This window comes from Gymnoscopelus braueri, assembly GCF_963280865.1.
Source record: "Gymnoscopelus braueri genome assembly, chromosome: 9".
NCBI lineage: Eukaryota > Metazoa > Chordata > Actinopteri > Myctophiformes > Myctophidae > Gymnoscopelus > Gymnoscopelus braueri.
Genome location: NC_137610.1, coordinates 29,303,262 through 29,329,018, shown reverse-complemented (window position 1 = coordinate 29,329,018; position 25,757 = coordinate 29,303,262). Strand labels below are relative to the sequence as shown.

The window sequence follows — 25,757 nt, the reverse complement described above, 5'->3', positions numbered from 1 at the left end:
TGTCTGTTCCTTTTACTTTGCCTTAATTCCCCTCTTCCCTCTTTGACATGTCAGTGTTAGGCCACTGTTGTCTCATCTTATAAATGTCCTTTCCACCTGCAATTCTAATTCCTTTGAAGAAGCTACTGTACATTATTGCTGACAGTGAAGGGGATTTTACGGGGGCTTACATCTTCTATTATGGCTAGTCTCTGACCTAATGTTACCACTGTGGGACATACAGTGCTGTGTGTCAATGAGCTAAATGTATATTCATCTGCATTGTATTGCTAATGGAGCTGTTTTTTCAGACAGCTGGGCAAAGGGCAAAGAAGCAAACTGCTTACCATGAGCACTTTTTCTTAAATAATGTTACAATTGATGGGATCATTGTCTAAGAATTCGTTAAGATTGAAGTTGAAGCCAACTTTCTTTGCTGTTTCTTTGCTGGAGGTATCCCTGATCCTTTTTTATTTTTTTTGCTTTCAATGAGATAACTTGACGATGTCTCCGATAGCCGTGTCCTCCTTCACTGAGAAGTCTCGACAGCCCTATTGTAGAACATTTTGATATACAGCATTTCCCCTTTATGGCGTTATGTCCTTGTCAGGCAAGTTACAATAGAGAAATTGTTCATTTGTGTTGTAGAAAGGAGACCAAAGATTCCAAAGAACATATTTTACTGACAGGGCTGTAGCGATTTTTTTTGTGTCTGTGTGGCTTAGGCAAGTAACAAAATATACCTAAAGTGAGATGCCCAGCATCGACCTCAACTACAACATGTTCAGAATGTTGACCACTTGTACAACTGCCTGACTATTTCACATAAATAAATCACTGGATAGATTTTAACCCACAACTGTGTCTAATTGCTACTGAACACAAACTGACACAGCATTTTCATAAACACTATACAGAATCTATAAAGCTTAAACTAAAAAAAACAGGCAAGCGTAAATGCTTGCAACTACAACAGCACATCCAGTTCAGCTCCGGCTTGTGTGGGACACGTCAAACTTTAGCCAGACATTACAGTTGGGTCAATGAGCACCAGTGACGGTGAATGTGTGTTGCTTTTCTTTCTTTGCTGCGGGTTTGGTAGCAGCAATATGGCCGTCCTCCTCCGTGTGTCTCTGTAGTCTTTGTTGGTGTTATTGAGCTTCTATTGGCCCCTTCTATGGAGGTTTTGTGCTCATAAGGAGGGGATGATAGTCATTGCTAGTAGTAGCGTCTACTCCAGTATTGCCACCCATGGTGCTTTATCAACGATCCAGAGATGTGTGTGTCTGTGGGCAGACACTCTCCTTCGCATCAAACAGGACATTGCTACGCTTCCATTTTGTCCACTCACAGCATCGTTCTGCGGAGAAAGAAGAAAAAAGGAAAATAGATATTAGCCACATGAAACCAAGCGTCCCTTTTCGGGGGGGGGGGGGGTAGTATAGACCCCTGACAAATAGCAGATCTACAAGCTCACAATGCGTCGCGAGCCTGTAGAGCGGCTATTTTCAAATGGCCAAAATGTATATAGGGCTGAAGTGAGTAATGTATGTTTTGGAATAATATCAAACTACTATCTACAAGTAACTAGTAACTAAAGTTTTCAAATAATTGTAGTGGAGTAAAAGTACAATTTGCCCCTGAGATGTAGCCTAGTGGAGTAGAAGTAAAAGTACTGAAAATTGGAAATGCTCCAGTAAAGTAAAAATACCTCAACATTTTACTTAAATGTACTTAAGTTACTTTACACCACTGCTGTTCGCACACACACACAAACACACTACCCAGGGGCGGATCTGAAGGCAGCAGCACGCACCAGCCCTGTCACACAGTGTTATGGTAAACAGTGTTCCTACACGCTGCATGCAATGCTGCACTTATACCCTGAAGAAAATAGATGTACAGTGAGATAATTTTGAATTGACCCCTGGGTGACTCTGATCAACAAAGTATATAGGGTTTGATTGGTTAAAAGAGCACTATAGGCCTATACTTAATGCAGATGGAAGAGATGGAGGCTGATGATTGGTTCATCTTGAGTTACTGCAAATGTTTGGGGAAATGACCAGGCTACAGGGACCACTTGTTTTCTCGTGCTTGACTATATTTCTTTGACAAAACACACTCTGTGTGTATTGCTATGGTCAGCAATGATCTTTATTTGTACAAACACAGCCACAGGGAACTTACTATGTGGAGATACAGTAGATGCATGCTGAGACAGAAGCCCATGTTTTTCATGTTCAAATAAAACGTATTCCCCCTTTTGACAAAAATATGAATGGATCCAAACTGAGAGTTTCTGAGACAAAATGTAATAGTCAATTTACAGATTTGTAGCTTGTAATTTGTCATTTATTACCGCCTTCTAAAAAAAAAATCACATTCTTACAGCACGCACACACGTCGCATGCACTGACAGACTGACCCTCTTATAGATGGCTTGCCTCGAGCAGAGCGATGTTGTAAAAATGAATAAAATACCCCCTTTTAATGCAAAAAGACTCATTTCCTGAATCATAAAAAAGTTGAGGCCCAATGCTGGCATGCATGCAACAAAAACACCAGAAACTATGTGTGCATGAGAGAGTTTACAAAACCTAAAATGTGAATGTAGAACAAATGAAAAACATCTTCAAAGTAGCCTACTATCATGAATAGCAAATACCTTTACCAAAGGCAAGAACCCATATGAACGACAATTCAATGCCACTGCATCGGCCATGAGTACGTCTACAAATCGTTAGCCTCATAACCTAATTGCCTAATTCACTTTTTGGTCAAATTGACATTTTTAGCTAGCTCTATCCTAACACTGCTGCATCATTGTGCCTTATTGCCTATGTCCTCAGCCTATCAGAATGCTCTTTACATTCCAAAATGATTTAGGCAGAAAGTCAACTTTTTGACTTAGGCTGAAATGATTTTGAATGTAACAAGCATTCTGATAGGCTGAGGACATAGGCAACAAGGCAGGATGAATCAGCAGTGTTAGGAGAGTAGAGTTATGCAGATATAAATAAAAGGAGATAAACATGACTTAATTATATTTTTTTTTTTTTTTTTTTTAATAAAAAAATAAATCCATGAATGTCTCTGTCTATCTGCGTTGATTATTCTGTTATTAAATTTCAGTAAAATAACTACCAATGCAAAATGATTGCTTTCACAGGGTATTTCATTCTTCACAACTGCTTGTATCTCCCCTATTCTCCCTTATCTTGTCAAATGGTATATTCCCAGGTTCAACACAGGTGCAATGCATTATCGTTAATTAGCAAGCAGCAGAGGCGCGTTTTTTCAATAGCAGACAGGCTGTTTTATTTACTTGTGAACAGTGAGTTAAAATGAAAAGGAAGCAGACCTCTCTGCATGCATTTTTTGGTAAAAAGACTGACACAGCAACCCCCGCAGCAGACAAGCCGTGCGGCCGAAAAAGGCCCCCCCAAAAAAGGGGCCCCCAAATTTTTTAGTTAACCCTGCCATACCCTAGCTTTTACTGAACTGACGCCACTGGTGTCTTAGACAGAAAGTGTTTTTTTTTGTTTTGTCTCTCCTGAAAATCTTAAAAATATGAGTTAGGCAATTATGCTATGAGGCTAACGAAATGTAAAAAGGAGTACAACTTTTAGTTTTCTCCTGGACAGCTCTAAACAGTACTCTTTGTTCAACTGTGTCTCTAGTCTAGAGTATCGACTACAATGTTAATTAACTCGCCCACCACATGGAGAGAGGATTGTGCTAATTAGACAAGGTCTGTGCATGCTGTTGTAAGACAGAAACAGCACATTTCATCATTTACAGTGATAATACTGCCGACAGAAGAAAATCACTCAGTTCAGTGATAAAAATCCGACGTGACAGGATCGGCTATGCTTTTGATCACAAGCGGTGACAAGATGAAACGGAATATGAAAAAGCCATTTTGAACTTCCCGAGCTTGGCAGACTGAAACCGTGTATTATATCCCTGGCAGAAACAACTGGCAGGTACTTAAGTGCTGGTCTGTTATGGATGACTAAAGCGCCATTTATATTTTGTTGTGCGATGGTGGTGTTGCTTGCAGCCGGAAACGGCAGGTCTAGAAGCTCACAAGTTATACGCGTCGCAATGCAACCCATTGTTGAGCTTGTAGATCTGCCATTTCTGCCATAACCGCAGTGGTGGAAAAAGTTCTCAAATGTTTTACTAAGAAAAATAAATGTTTTACCCAAAAAAAGTATCAATACTGCAATGTAGAAGTAGCCTACTCTGTTACAAGTAAAAGTCCTGAATTCAAAATGTACTTGAGTAAAAGTACAAAAGTATTGGTATCAAAATGTACTTAAAGTACCAAAAGTTAAAGTACTAAAATGTTTGAAAATAGCAGATCTACAAGCTCACAATGCGTCGCATTGCGACGCATTGGGATCTTGTAGATCGGCTATTTTTCGGCTACAACAAAGGTATAAAATAGTGCTAAAGTGGTTATTGTATGTTTTATATTGTAATAATCTATATCTGCAAAGTAACTAGTAAGTTTTTTTTAGTAAGTAAGTTTTCAAATAATTGTAGTGGAGTAAAAGTACAATATTTGCCTCTGAGATGTAGTGGAGTAGAAGTAAAAGTATAGACAATTGGAAATACTCCAGTAAAGTAAAAGTACCTCAAAATTGTACTTAAGTACAGTACTTGAGTACATGTACTTAGTTTCTTTACACCACTGCATAACCGCGCCTACAGCAATGTAGCACAGAGTGTCTCACTGTGTGATGGAGACTTTAATTTACTGGACAACAGCCTGGCTCATGACGGTGAGTCACCCAGGCCTGACTGTAAAAGGCAAGTGGTGAGGGTCTGCCATGAACGGACCCTCACCACTTGTGGGTGACTCACTCGACACAGTCTGCCACCATGAGTAGACGGAGTCAAGTGAGTCACTTATGTAATCACCGCAGGATGATTTGGCACGTGTTTTAGTCCATGATGCACGGCGTTAAGTCATCTGATGTTAGTTGCTCACTGTCATTTATGAGCTTGTATATTCTGCATTTATTTTATTATTTTATTTTCTTGGCAATGATGTGCAACATGCATCTCTCTCACTCACTCACACACACACACACACACACACACACACACACACACACACACACACACACACACACACACACACACACACACACACACACACACACACACACAGTTGCTCACTGTCATCGTGTTATTATAATTCTACCAGAATAGCCTGTGTGTGTGTGTGTGTGTGTGTGTGTGTGTGTGTGTGTGTGTGTATGTGTGCCGTGCGTGCATGAAAGCCACAAAGAATTGATCAGCACTGTACAATTTCTTTTTATGATAAACCCTGAACCAATGCTAACTGCAGATCAACTCGCTTTTCAGTGTAGGCCAAGCTGTCTGAAACAGGGTCTCTCTCTCACTCTCTCTTGCATACTACACACACACACACACACACACACACACACACACGCACGCGCGCGCGCGCGCGCGCGCGCGTGCGCACACACACACACACACACACACACACACACACACACACACACACACACACACACACACACACAGACAGGCCTATATATTCTGCATTACAGCAGCATTGTTCTTCTGAAGCACTTATTGGTTAAGTATTTATAAAGACTTTCAATTTGTGCAAATGAGGCATATATATACCGTCACCATACTATAGAGGACATGAACACAAGCAGTCAGCCTGCATAGCGACTTCACCACTGAACACCACATTATGACTTGTGTGGCTTTGATGACAAACTGCACACATAGTTAACTTACTATCGATAGTCCAAGATTGTACAGGGAGGCCACACCGTTGTTAGAATGTCTTCTTTTCACAGTAAACAAGAGCTACACAAGGAATGTAATGTGATTAATAAAAGGCTCAAACATGTAACGTTGCTCCCTACTGTGTGCTGTAGATGCTACTCCTCGTGTTATGAGATGCTTGTTATTATTTATTTATTCCTGGGAAGAGGGTTTGCATAAGCCTAATTAGAAATGTAGTTTTGATGTCTGAAGGGCCGGGACATGCATTTAGTGCTTCAGCGCTTGCACAGGGCTTTATTATAGAAATGAAGCTAGGGAACAGCTGTGTTTACTGCCCTTTAAGGACTGCTAGAGAGCCTCCCCATGAGAATCATGATGTCACAAACAAACAGTGAGAGCATGTTTGTGAGAGCATGTTTTCAATGTGTAGGACTCAGTGGTGTAAAGTAACTAAGTACATTTACTCAAGTGCTGTACTTAAGGACATTTTTGAGGAATTTTTACTTTACTGGAGTATTTCCAATTTTAAGTACTTTTACTTCTAGTCCACTACATCTCAGAGGCAAATATTATACTTTTACTCCACTACAATTATTTAACAGCTTTAGTTATTAGTTACTTTGAAGATTTAGATTATTGTCACAAAACATGCATTAACCACTTCAGCCCTATATATATTTCGGGGATTTGAAAATAGCTGACGCATTTTGAGTGTGTAGATCTGCTATTTTCAAAAGATTTGTATACATTTTGAACTTCTGAAATGGGACTTTAAGTATATTTTGATACTTTTGTACTTTTACTCAAGTAAATTTTGTATTTCTACACTGCAATATTGACACTTTTACTTAAGTAAAATATGTGAGTACTTTTTCCACCACTGGTAGGACTTAGAAACCTCTGCCTTTTTTCTGAAGTTGTCAATGTGTTCATTTACTGTAGTGGACATATTAAGGCATCAATGCCATACATACACATAGGAGTCGAGACAATATTCTAGGTGGTGATGATTATGCTTTATGTACATGATATCATGGGGAGAAATACAATAACACTCATGTCAGTGGTACAGTAGTTCTGCCAAGAGCACAGGGCAGATTTCATAGTTATGCTGTAGCTGCTTCAAGGACAAACTGAACCATAACAAGATAGGCTGTGCCAAAACAATAGCTATTAGGCCTAGTGGATACATCAATCTAGGCTCTTACAAGCTGCCAAATATCATGATGTATTGTAGAAGTATTATAAGTGATTTAGTATATGGTAAAATATAAAGGTTAGACATAAGCAGCCATATAATTTGTTCCTCAGAGACCTTGCCAAGACAAGCAGCAGGCAGCTCAAAATGAGAACAAAAATAGTTCCAGGAAGACAAATATACTGCATACTTTTAGGTGAATGACAACCAAAAGACTCCAGTTATTTCATTCTGCTTTAGATTTTAATCACTTGTTGATTAGCTAAGTGCAACGTCATTCGGAATAAAATATTCTGTCAACTGGTTATTCCCCAGAGAAGGAAATTTAATATTCTTAGTCCACAATATCTAGCTTGTCATCATCACACATACTGTAGAATGGTGAGGGCCACTAAATTTCCACACTCACTCTGGGGGGCCGCATCGTTTATCGGCAGGGACCCCCCCCCCGTTGACAAAACAACCCCCCCCCCCCCCCGTTCGGTCCGGGGGCGGTGGGCCGGTTCGGACCAAAATGCCAGTGCTGAATTTTGGTCCCAGCTTATCCTGTTTATCGGCACTCTCGCCAGTAGAGCCCTATTACTCAAAAAGCCCATAATAGTCACATATGTGATAAATAAGGGATATTAACTATTATTATTTGTTGTAACTTTGTTTTTATTTAGCATTTAGTAATGCTTCTATCAACTTACTACAGCTGTACTAAACAAACTTCACATTCCTGAGTATGCCTTTCAGAGTATTGCTGTAACCTTGGCTTAAAAATATACAAAAATGAACACTAGAATTATAGTTAATAAGGCTTCTATTAAATTAAACGAGAGCGCGCTCTACTGGTGGACTGTTGTAATTAAAATGGTTCATGGAAAGTTGCATGTTTGGAACAGCTGAAGGCAATAGTTCACCATTTCGGATATGTTTAGATTACTTTGTTTTTCTTTGTGATTTCAAAAGTTTTTTTTTTTTTTTTTTTTTGCCTGGGGCCATATTGAGTGACGGTGCGGGCCGCATGCGGCCCGCAGGCCACCAGTTGCCCATCCCTGCTAGATCAATCATTGTTTGGTCAAGATTAACTATATTAAAGTTTTATTTTGTTGTTTATTTGTTGGAACTGAATACCTGAATAGCATACATTAAAAGGGTATATCAACCAAGAGAAAGCAATAACAGATTCCCTGTTCACACGCGCGCGCGCGCACACACACACACACACACACACACACACACACACACACACACACACACACACACACACACACACACACACACACACACACACACACACACACACACACACACACACACACACACACACACACACACACACACACAACCCAGGGCGGATCTGGAGCAGCACACACACACAACAGCCCTGTCACACAGTGTTATGGTAAACAGTGTTCCCACACACACTGAATGCAACGCTACACTTATACCCTGAAGAAAATAAGATCTCTGTACAGTGAGACAATTTACGAATCTGTGTCTGTACTGTCTGCCAGATTGACGTACTGTACTCGTAACCGTACATGATGGATTCACCATTTGTCGTGCGACTGGGTTGTTTTTAGTCGCTGCCTGCAGTGCCAGTTTCAGGACCTGACCCCCGTCTCTTGCTTGTTTACATTTGGGCCAACAGATGTCAGACTAAAGTGGGCCTCGGTTTTCTCAAGCCATTACCCCAGCATCCTCTCCGGGGACGCAAGCTTTGTCCCCCCGCAAATAGACTAAAAGGCCATGCTGATGACGCATTGTGTGGGCACCAACATCCACTGAAGTCCACAGCTCACCCACAGCAAAGGATTACGATACTTAACCACATCCAAAGCCCTGCATATTATCTGCATGATAATGTCGTGAAACAATGCAAGTGCTTCATTGTGTTGACAGTGTGCAAACGTATCGGTTCACACAATCACTTCAGTCTTCTTGCTGTGTGTGAAGATTCTGAAGAAGGCATGTTATATTCTCTAATCTCGCCCCAGAAACTCTGCAAAGCTTTGTGACTGCATGCAGTCGGGCCTCTGGCGTTCTTGTCAGCCAGTGTGATAGCGATGTGACTGATTATTCAAAATTATTCTTGGCTCGCTGTGAATACTGTCCTGTTTAGAGGAAAGGCATACTTTCCCTTTTCCTAATAAGATACAGTTTCACCAAATGATGTGAAGGATGAAAGATGTTGGAATAGTAAAACCCCCCAAACATAGTTCCTCCGGTCCTAATCTCTCAAGAACAGATTCTGCTCTGCGTTTGAATCTGTCGGGGAGGTTCGTCATAACGTGTGCGCACTGGGCTACAAGTGGGCGTGCCTTCAGATCAGGAAGCAGGCCGCGCTTTACCCAATCAAATGTAGTGGCCGGGATTTACGTGTCCGTCGATCCTTCCCCTCTCGAAACCAACCGAAACTCATTTAACAATAGCGTCCGCGGAGCAGACAAAACCACAGAAAGATATTCACATTTTAACTTGCTCTTTCATCATAGAAACAAGTGGGCTTATAACCAAAACGATCCATGTTCTCTGGGAGAAGTGGTGTTAGTGTTCCGTGTAGAAATATTGTTAGTGGGAATGAAAACATAGTCGCACCACCGGAAGTGATGCGCTGAAGGCAGACCAAAACCCTGGTTGACCAAAACCCCGGTTTCCTGTGCTACGTTTTCTTCCTCCCAGAGCCAACTGAGATAGTCAAAAACAGCAGAGGGCGCTGTTTTTCCTTTTCATTTGGCACTGGGTTCCCAGATTGCTCCGGTCATATTGCCGTAGGGGAGTTTTTCCCCCCCAACATTCATCTGTTAAATCAGCAGGTAGTATCATTATTATCTACTCCTCTAAGTCATTTACAACGTGCATTCTGTCACAGTTGCGATAACACAAAAAGACGCTCTCCAGTAAAAAAAGCTGGAGGGCTGCCAGCGTTGGGTCAGCCCTGCTCAGGCTGAGATTGATGAGCGCTCTCAAACGAAACTGACTCCATATCTAATAAGGAGCCTCGGCGGACATGTCCGGTCTTAGTTAATCCGTTCCATCCGGGAACGCATCTGTGTTTACAGTAGATTACTTTGGCTATTCAAAAATAGCAGATATACAAGCTCATAGCGCGGCACCGAGTGCCGCGCTATGAGCCTGTAGATCTGCAATTTTTTTAAATCGTGAAAATGTGTGAAAATCTTTGAATATATATATATTTTTAAAGCGAACATTTCTTACTCAATTTCTTTGCTTCTGGGGATTCTACAAATGTCTTCTAAATCCTAACAGTTAAAAAAAAGTTGCTATATATATCAGTGGTTCTCAAACTTTTTCATGTCAAGGACCACCCAAAATGATATGTATTTGGCCGCGGACCCCCATCTAGAAATATTTTGTTCCAGGGACCACCAGAAGCAAAGATTTGAGTTAAAAGTGTATTCAAAGATTTGCACACATTTTCACGATATTTTATTTCTCCAAAAATAGCTGATCTACAAGCTCATAGCGCGGTTATGAGCTTGCATATCTGCTATTTTTGAATAGCCAAATAAATCTTAAAATGACACGTGAATGATGCGTTTCCGGATTCAATGGATTAAGCATGTTTCCTCCAGGAGACGAGCTCTGGGATGCCTCTCCAGTGTCCCGGCTTCTCTCTCTCTGTGTGTCAGGGGCCTTGGCTTGCAGAGTGAGTCCAACCCATTTATCAAAAACCTCTGCCCCTCATTAAATTATCATGTCCAGAGAGAGGAGAGAGAGACGTCTGTTTCTAGCAAAGAGGCTTGGAGCACCAATCAGACAGATCACAGTGTCTGAGACGGAACTGAATAAATAATTGAGGGGTTTCCACTGAAGATTTAAAGGTCGGGAATGTTCGATTGAGCTTGATCAAAGCTGTGCCGGGGTGAAAGCGTGGTAAAAAAGGATAATGTCAAGATCAGAGGTTGTCCCGGGGGCAACTGTTGTGTGCAATAATTCATTGTCCTGGACCTTGTACATTTGACTAAGTGCTACAGTATATGTAAAACCTTACACAGTGTTTTCCTCTAATAACGATCCTCGAAAGCAGTGAGAACAGAATGAGCATGTTAATGGGACAGTGCTTTTTCAACACCCTACATGCTTTCTCAAATTTAATTAAAATGTGCAATTTATATTGAAGCCCCCCCTCCACCCCCCATCGTTTCAGCTTGCATAATAATGACAATTATGTAATAAGCTGGTCAGCACGAATGGTATAAATTTTTTTCTTTCAAACAAATTCCGACACGGAGGGTGGATATTTTTGAGAGTCAAATACAGAGTCAAATACCTAAAGTTAGCCATTAGGTGAACAGTTACTGTGAGAGCAATTGCTTGTGCATGTTTAGGTGCAGATAAGTGTACAGATGTGCTTGTATACTGTGTGTGCTCATATGTGAACATATGTATTAACCACTTAAGCTTGTCGTACGCTGAATAGTGTAAACATCTCTTGAAAATGTTTGCTTATAATGACGTGCCAAAAATAGAGACGCCAGCCAGGTTGAAAGTGGTTCATTTCCTTGTATATAAGTGTGGTTGTGTGTACTCATGCATGTACTCAACTTTACGTGCAGTGATGGAAAGTAACTAAGTACATTTACTCAAGTACTGTACATACAAATTTGAGGTATTTGTATACTTTACTGTATCTGTATTTCCGATACGTCAATACTTTTCATTCTACCCCACTACATCTCAGAGGAAAATATTGTACTTTTACTCTACAATTATATGACAGAGTTACTAGTTAAATAAGGTTGCGCATCAACAATGGGTTTTCTCAGTGGAGTGCTAGACCCAAAGTCCAAAAGAGTTCTTTAATACATTTTGAACTTGTGAAATAGGACATTCTGGTACTATAAGTACATTTTGATGCCGATACTTTTGTACTCTTACTCAAGTACATTTTTAATATGGGACTTCTACTTGTAATATCTACATTGCAGTATTGATACTTTTACTTAAGTAAAACATGTGAGTACTTCTCATGTGTTGAGCTGCTATAATTTCACTTTGCTGCCATGGCATACACTTCTGATTACGTAACGCATCACAGAGTATAAGGTGTACTGTAGGCAGCGGAGAACAGAAGACGGAGAAGTAGAATTTTTATCTGGAATTTGACCAAGTTGAGAAGCATTTCCTGCTACAGTACGTACATGTATGCCTTCAGCTTTTTAAATCAAAGCTGGGGACTTTTCTGTTTGCCGCTGCGTGCCTTTTATTGAGGTTTTTTGATTAATTTCTTGTGCTGCGCTGCAACATTTTTTTCTCGTATTGCATCTGTTTTATTTGACATTTAATAACCGTTTTCAATTAAATGGCCTTTTATAGTGTTTTTTCTATTGCTTTGTCTTAAAGCCCTTAAGGTTTTGTGTAAAGCACTTTTAAATTGCCTTGTTGCGCTCGCCTTGGCAGGCACTGAGATTGTAAATTCCACAATCATTTGCCCGTTCCTGCATTGTATCTTGGTATGAGTTTCTTTCCCAATATCCTACACCTTTTGTTAAAATAATGCTGTATAAAGTGTTATTGGGCTTTAACAGTTAATCCATTTAATCGATAAGAAGAAGAATAATCGCTAATTTATTTTATTGAAAAATAATCGACTTTGGGGGGGATATCTCACAGCGCTTGGCTGAGATTGTAGATCGTCTAGTTTCGCTATTTTTGTGCAACAACGTTTTATGGCTAATTATAAAGGGCTTAAGTGACTAATCAGACTATTCAATTTATCTGACTATAAAAAAGATCTAGTAATGTTTTTTTTTGCATCGATTCATTTATATATCAGAATTAAAACCAATTATCAGAAAAAAGTCATCGATTCTTTGAGACACACATACAGGTATTTTGGGGCGTGGCCGAATCCGCCATTCTTTCATCGGGTGAAAAAAAAACAGCTTTCACGGAACGTGCACATTGTTACATTTAGTGGGTTTATTTCATCATAGAGCAACACATGGTGAGATGTGCAGGTCATTGCAACAACCACCGATCTTATGAAAAATGAAAACGGGATCGCAAAATATTCAAAACCTTCCGAGATTCTGCCAATAATCATATTCTTTGAGACACACATCCAAGTTTTGCCGGGCCAAACAAGAGAATCACGTGACGTTGATCCCCTTCCCTTATTCGCTCATACTAGGACATGACGTATGTGTAGTAGGCAGAAGAATAGAATAATTGCTAAGAAAATAATCAATAGTTGCAGCCCTAGCAGTGACTCACCAGGCGGTGGCTGTGTTGTAGGGCAGCAGGGTGGGGCTGTGTAGCCCCTCCCCTCGGAGGCTGTGTCTGGGCTGGTAGTGGCTGCTGCAGGGGACAGTGGGCGGGGCCTGGGCCGCTTCGCTCTCCTCCGCCGGCATGGACCGGTGCCACTGGCTCCTGGCCTTCTTCAGCCAGCGGCCCCCCAGGCCCCACTTCTCCAGGTACACCCGGCACAGTTCATAGTTGATGGCCGAGTAGTAGAGGAAGTCCAGCGCCAGCAGCACCATGACGAAGAAGCCGTAGATCCACACGCCGACCAGGGCTGTGTAGTTGCTGCAGGGAAAGAGCCACAGAGAGTGTTTATAAGTCACTGGTTCTCAAAGTGGGGTCCTTGCAGGGGTACCAGGGGGTCCTCGGCAACATTTCTTAACAAAGCGTCGCAATCATTTTAACCCCTTTATCCATATTTTATACTTTGGCTATTCAAAAATAGCAGATCTGCCGCGCTATGAGCTTGTAGATCTGCTATTTTTGAAAAATCGTGAAACTTTGCGCAAATCTTTGAATCTATATGTTTTAAAGCGAACATTTGTAACTCAAATCTTTGCTTCTGGGGGTCCCTGGAACAAAATATTTTGAGATGGGGTTCCGCAGACAAATCCATATCATTTTGGGGGTCCTTGACATGAAAAGGTTTGAGAGCCACAGTTAGAAGTGGACTGTAATCTGTCTTGAGGGAGGGAAAGTGAGGGATCATTCCACATGTCATTGTCTATTCACAGCTTTGGCCATATATCGTACATTGATTGATTGATAGATTGATTGATAGATTTTTGTGTCATGCACCATAGGTGCCCAGCCCACATGGAATTACAGGACACATATAATAATAGCAAATGTGTACAATATGATACACATAAAAAAAACACTAATTTACAAACTGCATTTCATTCAAACTGAATTTCTTTCCTCCTATGAAATCTTCCAAAAACAAAAGCAACTTTCCATAAACAAAAGTCTTTCATAATCATTCAATCAAAAGAAGGTAACACACGATGATACTAATGACATTTTACAAAAACATAAAATAAAAACATTTCTAATTTCAGTCAAATGTATTTTGTCTTAATAAACAAAACCATTCCTGCCCCAGGAGTACCAATTAATCGACCTGTTTCTATGGCTACTGCATACACATAGATAATTTCTCCATTAATGGCTTCATTTTTAGATACATTTTCTCTAGGGACTATTTCCGGCTACACTGTTCAAATCAATCCTTTGCATTAAATTACATTAAAAACCTAACGATAACCTAACTTTGACAAAGATGACCTACATCTCCAACAAGTCCATGCAAGTTAAATTCCTAAACCGTACTTAAATTTATGAAATCAAACAAGCTATCAGCAAAGCCTATAGGCTTTGCATGATTGCCAGCAGTAACAAGCAGCAGATTGCCAGCAGTAACAAGCTCGCATGTGAGCTTGTAGATCTGCTATTTTTACTATTGGGTCCCCGGCAAACATCTAATTTCTCATCTGGGTCTTCAGCTAAAAATGTTGGAAACCAACTGGTATGGGAGGTTCATAGTTGTGTAACATGCATGCATGTAAAGCAGGACCACACCGAAAAACACAGGCATCTGCTGAGCCTGCTGTCCTTTCAATAACAAGCTTAACAGACTTGTGAATCCATCTAATTTCACAGGCTGATCTTGTGTCTCTTCACCTTTGACAAAATGTCTGTGTATTGACCCTGATTAACTTTATGTGACGTTTCTTTTCAGTTTGCGCACAGCTATAAATGACAGCGAGGTAAATAACATGCCAAATGGATTCCCATTTAATTGGTGTCATTTGGGATGATGGCAACATTTTAATGGAGTTGTACAGTATATAGATTATTATTGGTGAATACCACTAATGGAAATATATGTCCAGTCCTAATAGGATGCAACCACACTCAGCCTACTTTAGAGGAATGAACTTACTCTGACCTTCAGAGATAGAGATAAAATAGGATGTTATTCCAAACTCACCCAATTTATTTAGCGCCCGCCCCATCATTTATGCTGTATAGCTACTCTTTGCAACTGTTTTATGCATTAAAATCTGCCTGTAGTCACTGGAAGCCATTTCAATAATGATTTCTAAGTGCTTCTAGTTGAGTTACTCAATTAGACCCACTTCTGTTGGGAAATGATGCGGCCTTGGGGATATCTATCGACCTAAGTAGCTAGAAAAATGAACATTTTATGTTGCTTGAATGAACACTGCACCAGACACATGCTATTAGTATTAATGCACTCTAACCCAAATGTATTTTCCATTGCATTTATCTTTCCTCATCTTCGTAATATTACTCAAGAGTTTGCCTGTGACTGAATCTGTATGAGAGGAACTAATTATCGCCGCCTTGGCCATGAGTTTGTGTTTTCGCCCCTGTGTGTGTGTGCGTGCGTGCGTGCGTGCGTGTGTGCGTGCGTGCGTGCGTGCGTGTGTGTGTGTGTGTGTGTGTGTGTGTGTGCGCGAGTGCGTGCGTGCGTGCGTGTGTTTGTGTTTGTGTTTGTGTTTGTGTTTCCGTGGCTGATCTGGGAAACTACTTGACCAATCAGCGTCAAATTTCTTGTGCACACTGCCAGTAAGCCAAATAATTCAATACCTGACTTTTTAGATTATTTTCTAGATGGGGCGAACTACTCTTTGGGTGAACTACTCCTTTAAATCACATGTTGCGGGGCCTCTATAGAGCACACCTCCAAAATTGTGTTCCCTTACTGTACAGTATGTATATAGGGGGAGTGAGAGTATTTTCAACGTGACTATACACACTGTAAAGTAAACGTAATACCTGCAAGAAGAGTGAAACTGTTAGCCAACCATCAACTAACAGAGTCCTCAAGGATCACGTAATTCCCTTGGTTTTTTATTTTGAATGGCCATAGAGCTGTAAGTGCTAAGTGCTACCCCAAGGTTAGAGAATGACAGCTCTTCAGAAAGTTTGACACTCTAGTCCACGAAATACCAGCCTTTATACAGCCCAACTGTCCAGTGAAGCAGGATGAAACGGCCCTCCCAACAGGCTGTCTGCCACTAAACGAAACACACAACGACATGCCGCAGGGCAGCGCGAACGGTCCGAGACTGAGCCACGCTGTGAGGGCATTAGGGGAGAGAGAGCCATGCTTTTGTCACCACAGTCTCCCCCTGAGAAGCCCCGAAGCCACACTGAAGGGCACGTTTCTATTTCTGTTTCTGTCCTTTACTCAGCTCAGCACTCAATAGTCCTGAGTGAGTGTGTTTGTGCACAGAATACAGTATGTGTCCATCACTGAATAATAGATTGTTATAAATGTGGTGGAATTGGAACTCCCCATAGGAGCTCATTGACGTTGTGGAGCGCGCGCGCGCGTGTGTGTGTGTGTGTGTGTGTGTGTTTGTGTGTGTGTGTGTGTGTGTGGCTAATTTTGCGAACTGCCAGATCGATCAGGGCCAAACTGTGTATTTCTTTCACACATGTTTTTACTTTTTTTAATTATTTAACTTTCATCATTCTGTAATGGAAGTGAAAGGGCCTCTGATTGGGCTGAAACCGTGTCCAAATTTGGAGCCATATCATAAGATACGTCTTAGACGACTCACATCACAGGCTGGCCACATGAAGTCTGAGATCCACTTTGGAGCCATCCTGTGTGAATCCCAAGATCCACATGATTCTGTTTAGTTGGTAATTGTGTTGTAAAAACAATGTTGAGGCCATGTTCTCATTATGTCTTTGCCTATAGGTGTTTAAAGTACTCAACTTTGTGTCAGGACAACAACACCCATAGCCATGATATAATCCTGATATACCGTAGAACGATGTGTCCTGTATCATTGCTTAAATATAATATTCCATGGTAGAGTACTACAATTGTAGACTGGCTCCAGCCCCTGAAATCGCTAGCCTCGCATTCAGGGTCTGGTGAAGGTGTGGAAGGCGGGGTTTTCTCGTTTGCAAATCAAAACGACCCAATCGAGATCGGCATAATCCAGTATGAACCAATCGCCAAAGAGTCCCACTTTGGCCACGCCCCCATCTCAGAAAACGGCTGCACTGAGAGGGCTTTCAGACTGAATAATGAAATGATAATAATAATAATGAAAAATTAAACGAAATGAAAATTCAGGCTGAGTGTCGGGCTACTACAATTGTGCAAGGCGATGCACAATTAATTGCGTACTGTATTTCCATTTAGAAAAAGTGGGAATCGAACCTGCAAGTTTCTGAATAACCACTGGTGTATCCTGCACTCGTATATTTCAAGTTTCTATAAAGCCCACACTCGACACGCGCATTTGCCCTTTGAACTGGCATGATGTCAGGGTGTCCTCGACCCAGAACGAATGCCTTCAGCCTCTGCTCCTCATTGTGGAGGTGTTGAATGGCTCCACTGGTACAGATCAGTGTGTCAGATGATGCCAATAAGTGTGATATTACCAGGGGAGCCTGCAGCACACCAAGCCAGTTAGCAACAACAGGCTCTTTTTTCAACCTCGTTGAGGGAATTGTCATCTCTGAGTGGGAGAAGAAATTGTTTCACCTTGCGTCTCCAACACGGTATTCAAATGTCACCCTGAAGGTACAATGTTTCTGATGGCGTGACCTGGATTTGTACGAAAACGTGTGCTTGTTGTAACTGCTCATAAGCAGCAGTGAGGCCAGCAGGACACAGACTTTTATCATATCGCTCTCTTTTTCCCCCTTTTTTTCCACACTTCTTTTCCTCCGATATATATTTTTTATTGCTATTTGTCCATTTTATTTTCTGTAATTCTGTTTTTGTTTTATTTTGATTAGGTCTTGTATAAAACAAAATGCTGCTCTCCATTGTAATTACTCAATTATGAATTCATTATATGACAGGATAACGTGGTTACATTGTAATAATACAATCAATGAATACCAGACTTTTAGAGGACCACAATGGAAATAAGCCATGGGGCTTTATTGTGTTTTTGTCCTCTGTGATATTGTGTGTTGTTGTTGTCATGGAAGTGCTAATGTGCTCTTTCCTTTTATCACCAAATAAATTCATTCATTCATTCACTTAAAGGGCTGATAACATTATTAGCCCTGAGGCTGATACGGCCAGCTGACACAACATGTCAAACATGGTTGCTGTAGATGCTGTGGTAGAATTCATGGCTGAAGAGACACTGACGCTCTTGTGCAAAGAACATTGTGAAGTGAGGGTCTACTACGCAGTGGTAGACATGTACTCAAATACTGTACTTAAAGGGATAGTTCACCCACCCCCAAAATTACTTTTTTTCTATAGATTAGTCACCCCATGGAGACTTGAATTCATGGATATTGTTTTGTTTTTGTCGCATTCCTAAGCCAATAATTTGATGACCATCAGCAGTTCCGGTATGGAGACACAAAGAGTCTCCTTTGTGTCTCCTACCGCTGCCTACCGGTCCGCTGGTTATCAAATTATTGGCTTAGGAATGCGACAAAAACAAAACAATATCCATGAATTCAAGTCTCCATGGGGTGACTAATCTATAGAAAAAAACTCAATTTTTCGGGTGAACTATCCCTTTGCAAACTCCACACAGAAAGGCCCTTCCGCCAACCCCACCTAGGGTATGGGCGCTGATGACGCGGAGGAGAAGACACGCCCCCAGCGCCCACAGCGCCCACAGCGTCCCCGACGGGAATCGAACTCAGGAACTACTAGCTGTGAGGTGACAGCGCTACCGACTGCGCCACCATGCCCCTAATCAAGTGCATTTTGAATTCCGGACTTTTACTTGATTTTACTTTGGTTTTACTTTGGTCTTACTTGTGTGCGTAGCCATCTGAGGTGGTGGTGAGGTTGATCTGCATGACCGTCTGGAACTCGGTGTCATTGCAGCAGTACTTGAAAGCCGTGTTGTTGTGGTGGCAGCAGAACATGTAGGTCTTGTTGTCCGAGAGGCGCGGGCAGTGGAAGCCGAAGTGGTAGCGCCCCTTGTGGTCGGAGTACGGTTCACACACTCGGTAATGAGCAGAGAAGGCTGTGACAGGAGGAAAGAATAGAAATTCATCTTTCACAATGTTATTTATTTATTGTTTCAAACACCGATAAAAACCACAATAATATATAGCCAGCAACTCATGATTTCTATTTTCTTACTTAATGTTAGGTCGTTTCCAGTAATTGTGCTTGGATATTACTCATACACATATTGGTTCGCTTATTTGGGATTATTGGACATTGTCTTTCTAAACCAGCTGCCAGATGCCATCAGAGAACCATATGGCGGTCATTAATGGATAACAGTATCCTCTCCATCAAGGAGACAATTGAATTGGACAGCATTTCACCCTAATATAACCAAACTATGGAAACCACAACAGGAATGTCGTCTAATTTCATTTTGAAGCATTACTGTGAATCGAGAGGATAAGTATTGAATCTGGCAACCCAAGATGCTTTTTCCGTCTGTAATTGAAATCACTGAAACATCATTTGGCAGCTGTGGCTGCTGCAGATAATCACCAATTACTAATCTGTCAGCGGAACGGACCAGCCATAATGAGTGTCAATTTACGGGGCTGCTGGTGATGGTTAACACACGTGTCACAATGATCCAAGACTAAAAGCGCTTGTTCCACTGTCTCATAAACACACAGGGGTTCTTACGTGTCGTGTGGCATCCTTTCACATTCTGTTGCTAGCAATCAGGGGCTGGAATGAATCTTCCTCTGGAGATAAATTAGACAGGCGCTTGAGCATAGCGGCTATATATATTGTAGTGTGTCCTTGTGTTGTGTTTCGCCTTGCCCCGATAGGCAGAGGTGTAAAATAACTAAGTACTTTTGCTCAAGAACTGTACTACAATGTTGAGGTACTTTTACTTTACTGGAGTATTTCAAATTGTCTCTACTTTTACTTTTACTCCACTACATCTCAGAGGCAATTATTGTACTTTTACTCCACTACAATTATTTGAAAACTGTAGTTACTAGTTACTTTGCAGATATAAATTAATTAATATAAATTACATTATAAAACATACATTAACCACTTTAGCCCTATTTTATATACTGTACACTATTTGAAAATAGCCGATCTACAAGATCTACAAGCTTGTGAGCTTAGATCTGCTATTTTCAAACATTTTAGTTACTTTTGGTACTTTAAGTACATTTTGATACCAATACTTTTGTACTTTTACTCAAGTAAATGTTTAGTTCCGCACTTTTACTTGTAACAGAGTACTTCTACATTGAAGTATTGATACTTTTACTTAAGTTAAAAATGTGAGTACTTTTTCCACCACTGCCGGTAGGCTACAAAGGCTTGCTCACAGAAATACTCATACATGTACACTTACAGTATGCAGGAGCACTCATATATGCAGACAATATGTGTACATGCACACACATATGTGCACAAACACAGTAGTCACCTGTTGTGCATGTTTTGTTCTGATTCGTTTTCTTTTGAGCTTCCGTAGTTCTTTCAGTGTGATCTATTGTCAATTTATGAATGATATGTTGCATAATTATGCTTTCTTATATCCTTCACTGTCCATGTAAAATGTATACGTAAGTAACAACACTTTTACATTGAATATGCAGGGTCATCAATATGTCCGTACACGGACAAAGACTTGGCCTTGTCCGTGGCAAATTCTAGATTGAGTTTTTACACACTATTATAATGTTCTTATTTTGATCATAAGACCCAATTACTGAATGTCAGTCTCCAGGTTTTCTTCAGAATATGTATGACACTGATCTACTATGACACCATGGCACATTAGGAGTCCACTAGAACGGTGGTTCTCAAACTTCTTTATTTTCAAGGACCCCTATCAGAGTTACAGACCTGTAATGGTCATTTAGGGCTAGCTCTTTATGTGTGTGTCTACTCATTTTGTATGTCCATGGCAAAAATAGAATTTGGACAAAAATGTACACCACAACCCAGCATGGAGATGACCCCTGTGTAAAATGTATACTGTAGGTAACGACACTTATACGTTGAATATGCTTCAAGTAAATTCAAGTTCATTTGCTTTTGTCTTTGCTCAGTGTGTCTTTCCTTTATTTCCATAATATAATAGAAGTGTCAAGAAGGAAAGCGTCCTGCTGTCATTCGGGCTTAACTCAGCCAAAGAGAAAGTGCTGGGAGCTTTCCTATAGTCTCTGTCAGAGACAGATTGGCTTTTGAAAGCAGGGAGCACCTTCAGGTTATAATGAGCTTTGGCACTCCGACACATTCTCAACAAGGCACCGGCCAGCTTGCCTTTTGTCAACTGACAGAGTTTCCTTTTAAATAGTGAGGTAGACTGAAAACCAGAGAAAATGGTAATGAAGCATATAGGTTGATTTAAAAGTCGAGGAAGCATTTCGTAGCGAGGGGAAAACTCCGCTCCATTCCAGTTTTGCATCGACAAGCTGCAAGGTCATTCAACATAATAGGTTGTAGTAAGACTATACAGCACGGGCCTACGTGTACTGTAGACTCTGTCTTGGCTAACACACTTTTTGTTCTTTTAAATTGCTAGGCCACAGCCAATAAAATGGTAAATCAGTTCAGATCATAGACATATTTATTTTTCTCCGTCTCAGATTTGCCCCGAAATGCCCGAATCATAAATCCTTGGCGCTCACGAGGGGAGGGGTCAGCGGTTATGGGCGAGGTGAAATTGGCAATAAGGAAGCGAAGCACTTCAGCATCGGAACTGGACCATAAAGTGCTCTAATGATGCACGACTTAACCCATTAAGACCGGGAACGCATCTGTGTAACCACTTCAACGATTACTTTATACTTTGGCTATTCAAAAATAGCAGATCTACAAGCTCATAGCGCGGCACATGAGCAATAACAAAATATTTGGAGATGGGGGTCCGCGGCCAAATACATATCATTTTGGGGGTTGACATGAAAGAGTTTGAGAACCACTGATATAGAAACCTACGTTTTCCAAAAAAAAATACGATTTTTAGAAGCCATTTGTAGAATCCCCCAGCAGCAAAGATTTGAGTTAAAAATGTGTGCTTTAAAAATATATATATATTCAAAAATGTGCACAAACTTTCATGATTTAAAAAAAATAGCAGATCTACAAGCTCATAGCGTGGCACTCGTTGCCGCACTATGAGCTTGTAGATCTGCTATTTTTGATTTACCCTAAGAAATCTAAAAAATGACACACAGATGCGTTCCCGGTCTTAATGGGTTAAAGGTTTGCGAGGGGGAGGAGGTGGCGGGGTGAGTCTCCAGCTTGTTAGATGAGAAACAGCTGCTTTTGGTCGAGGCACCCGTTGTAAATTCAGCCCATCTCGTTAATTACATTAACACCTCTCGAGTTTTTAGGATACAGTAAAAGGTTACATTTACAACCCTCAGAGCTGAAAAGAATGAGAGGCAAGGGCAGGCAAGTTACACTTTACTGTTACAGTAAATTGGGACTGGCTGTTCCCTTGTATAGGCTGAATAGGGAGCGCATGACACTGGCTGGCATGGTTAGAGGTCTTGCATGAAGACGCCCTCAAAATAGACTGCAAAATTATAATTACATGAATAATACCTCTTCTCTGTGAATGTCCAAATGTTGTACGATGGGAATAGGGTTCCCAGAACCAGTGGTGTAAAGTTACTAAGTAAATTCACTCAAGTACTGTACAATTTTTAGGTATTTTTTACTTTACTGGAGTATTTTCAATACTTTTACTTCTACTCCACTACATTTCAGAGGCAAATATTATACTACTTTTACTCTACTACAATTTGAAAACTTTTGTTGCTAGTTATTACTTTGTAGATTTTGATTATTATTACAAAACATACATTAACCACTTCAGCCCTATATACATTTCAGCCATTTGAAAATAGCCGATCTACAAGCTCACAATGCTCGCGATGCGACGCTTTGTGAGCTGCTATTTTCAAAAGATTTGTATACATTTGAAAACTTGTAAAATTGGCCATTCTGCATAATGAGTACTTTAAATTTTACTTTAAGTACATTTTGATACCAACGCTTTTGTACTTTTACTCAACAAATGTTTTAATTCCAGACTTTTACTTGTAACAGAGTATTTCTACATTGCAGTATTGATACTTTTACTTAAGTAAAACATTTGAGTACTTTTTCCACTACTGGAATATGGTTCCCAGAACAGACAAATAAGGGAGAAAGAGACACAGTATATACAGCGTATACAGACCTGCGGTGGACAGCAGGACGAAGATGACTATCAGGGCGTTGAAGGACTGCCGGTTGGTGACAGTCATCTTCCCGTCCTCCGAGGGAGGGAGGGAAGGAGGGAGGGAGGAGGGAGGAGAGCTTCTCTGCTTTTATCTGGACGAGGACATCCTCTGTCTGCCACGGGTTCCTCTCACATGGCTGCTGCTGCTGTGTGTCTCCTGAAAATAAGGTAACCGGTGACAAAGACGATTAAGACATTTGGATCATTCTTTAAAAAATAATAATTTGTGGGCGGCTTTTCTGCCTTTATTTATAGAGGTGGTTCTCAAACTTTTTCATGTCAAGGACCCCCAAATTGATATATATTTGTCCGCGGACCCCCATCTGAAAATGTTTTGAGCCAGGGACCCCCAGAAGAGAACATTTCTCAAGATTTTTCAAAAATAGCAGATCTACAAGCTTGCAGCGCGGTACGAAGTGACGTGCTGTGAGCTTGTAGATCTGCTATTTTTGAATAGCCAACTTATAAATGGATAAAGTGGTTAAAATGATTGTGATGCTACATTAACTACTTTAGCTGGGGACCCCCCTGGAACCACCCCAAGGACCCCTGGGGGTCCCCGGACCCCACTTTGAGAACCAATGATTTATAGTGTATAGTGGAGATGTACAGGAAACAGGGAGAGAGAGAGATGGGGAAAGACATGCAGCAAAGATCATCGGGAACGGGACTCGAACCTGTGATGCGCTGTCAGGCTACATTGAAGCCTATAAGTGCTCGGACCGCTAGGCCAGCGGTCCGGGGCCATTTGGATCATTTTCAAAGTGCCCCCCCCACCCTCCCACCGGTTGCTGATCATCGTGAAATCGTCACTTTGTTTTACGTCATGAAAGTATCCCTAATTACAGTATGAGGGCCGTGTCACGCCCACACCACGCCCCCCCCCCTGGTAGGCTGAAAATCAAATGTGCATAAATCGCACTTGACGACGCTGCTGGGATCATGGGGGAAAACATGGTCCCCGAGGGGATAAATCACACAGAAGACGGCCTGTGCATGTGGAGCAGCTGGGGCAGGAGAATGCTGATAATGAATTTTATAGTAAATGATGCGTCGCAGCGGTTCATGATGGAAATACATCTTCCGCGGTGGCAGTCTACTGCAAGGTTAAGTCAAGAAATCACAAAGTCTGTCATTGCTGGCTGTGCACAGCCGCTAAATGTGACGAATGGATGCCAGGCCATTTTGCTAGTTTCTGCTATTTGTCACTGGTAGTGCCAAGGGAAGTTGATAGTAAATAGGTTTGTCTTCTACCAGTCATTTGATGTTTATCTGAAGTTGTTGCATGGAAATGATGACAACGCTGTTTGGTTGAAACGTTGTCCGTTGTTTCTGTCCGTGAGAGGTATATAAACCCCATGTGAAAAAGACATTCGTTGTGTTTCCTCACTTTCATGACATTATTGAGCCGTGCACCTTAATACTTTTATTATTTTGCAGTGAGTCACTAATTTCTCTCAGCATGAAAATGATGCAACTTGCTGAGAGTTTTACAACCCATACCATCACACCATTTAAATGTTTCCAGTTAACGTGAATCGCTTTTCAGAAACTCTTATCAGCGTTTGCCACACATGATGGAAGCTCAGTCTATATATTCAGAAAACCTAAAATAAGAAGTTGTGGTGAGTTTATCCATAACAGGGTTGAGTGAAATGAAAGACACATGGCAACAATACCTTAGATGTCTGCATGGAATGTGTAGATATGGACTAATGGTATTACTGAATTTACACTTCTGCATCATGTGAACCACATTGCATTTCCAGCTTCCCAGCTTTGGAGAGCATGCAGTGGAGCCATCGTTGGACTTGTACAAGCTGCACATCAGAAGCAATTACAAAAATTCACAGCTGACTGAACAAATGCTTTGAGTGACTCACGTTTGTTACACTAACTACTTTACCACTGTTCTATTCAAGAGACTCACAAGTGAGTCCTGCATGCGCTTGTTCAGTCTGTTTCTGATGTAACTGCAGAAAAGAGGACACTGGCCACAACACTCTGATGGGAAATCTGCAGCATCCTGTTGCACACGTCAAAGGACCTGAGCCTATTCTATTCAGGAAGAACAGTTTGCTCTGATCTTTACTGTAAACTGAGCATGTTTGCTTTAATAGTAAACCTTGATTAACAAGGCTTAAAAAAATAAATAAAAATACAATCTGCAAGTGTGTACCAGACCTTGGAGAATTCCTATCATTCTGGTGTTGATTGTGTTAACTCTACGCTATATGTTGTTTACACACTCATTGACAGCATGCGCGTGTGGTGGCGCCTACAGTATACCCTGCCTAAAATAGCAGATCTACAAGCTCACAACGCGTCACGAT

The 25,757-nt window shown here is 41.1% G+C and overlaps 1 protein-coding gene across 2 annotated transcripts in view; it reads right to left on the bottom strand.

Moving 5' to 3' along the window:
- Nucleotides 1-1,224: 1,224 nt before the first annotated feature.
- shisal1b (shisa like 1b) overlaps nt 1,225-25,757 on the bottom strand; it is a gene marked incomplete at its 3' end in the record, with an annotated part of 61,342 nt that continues 36,809 nt past the window's right edge. The window contains exons 2-5 of one of the 2 annotated variants that reach the window (XM_080437190.1): nt 23,383-23,581; nt 18,999-19,212; nt 13,187-13,498; nt 1,225-1,339 (exon numbers count right to left, since the gene is read on the bottom strand). In XM_080437190.1, coding sequence (XP_080293316.1) covers nt 1,339; nt 13,187-13,498; nt 18,999-19,212; nt 23,383-23,449 — 594 coding nt within the window. In that variant the 5' untranslated portion in view covers nt 23,450-23,581. Of the gene's footprint in view, nt 1,340-13,182; nt 13,499-18,998; nt 19,213-23,382; nt 23,582-25,757 lie in introns of those variants that run through there. The other variant, XM_080437189.1, reaches the window with a different exon arrangement.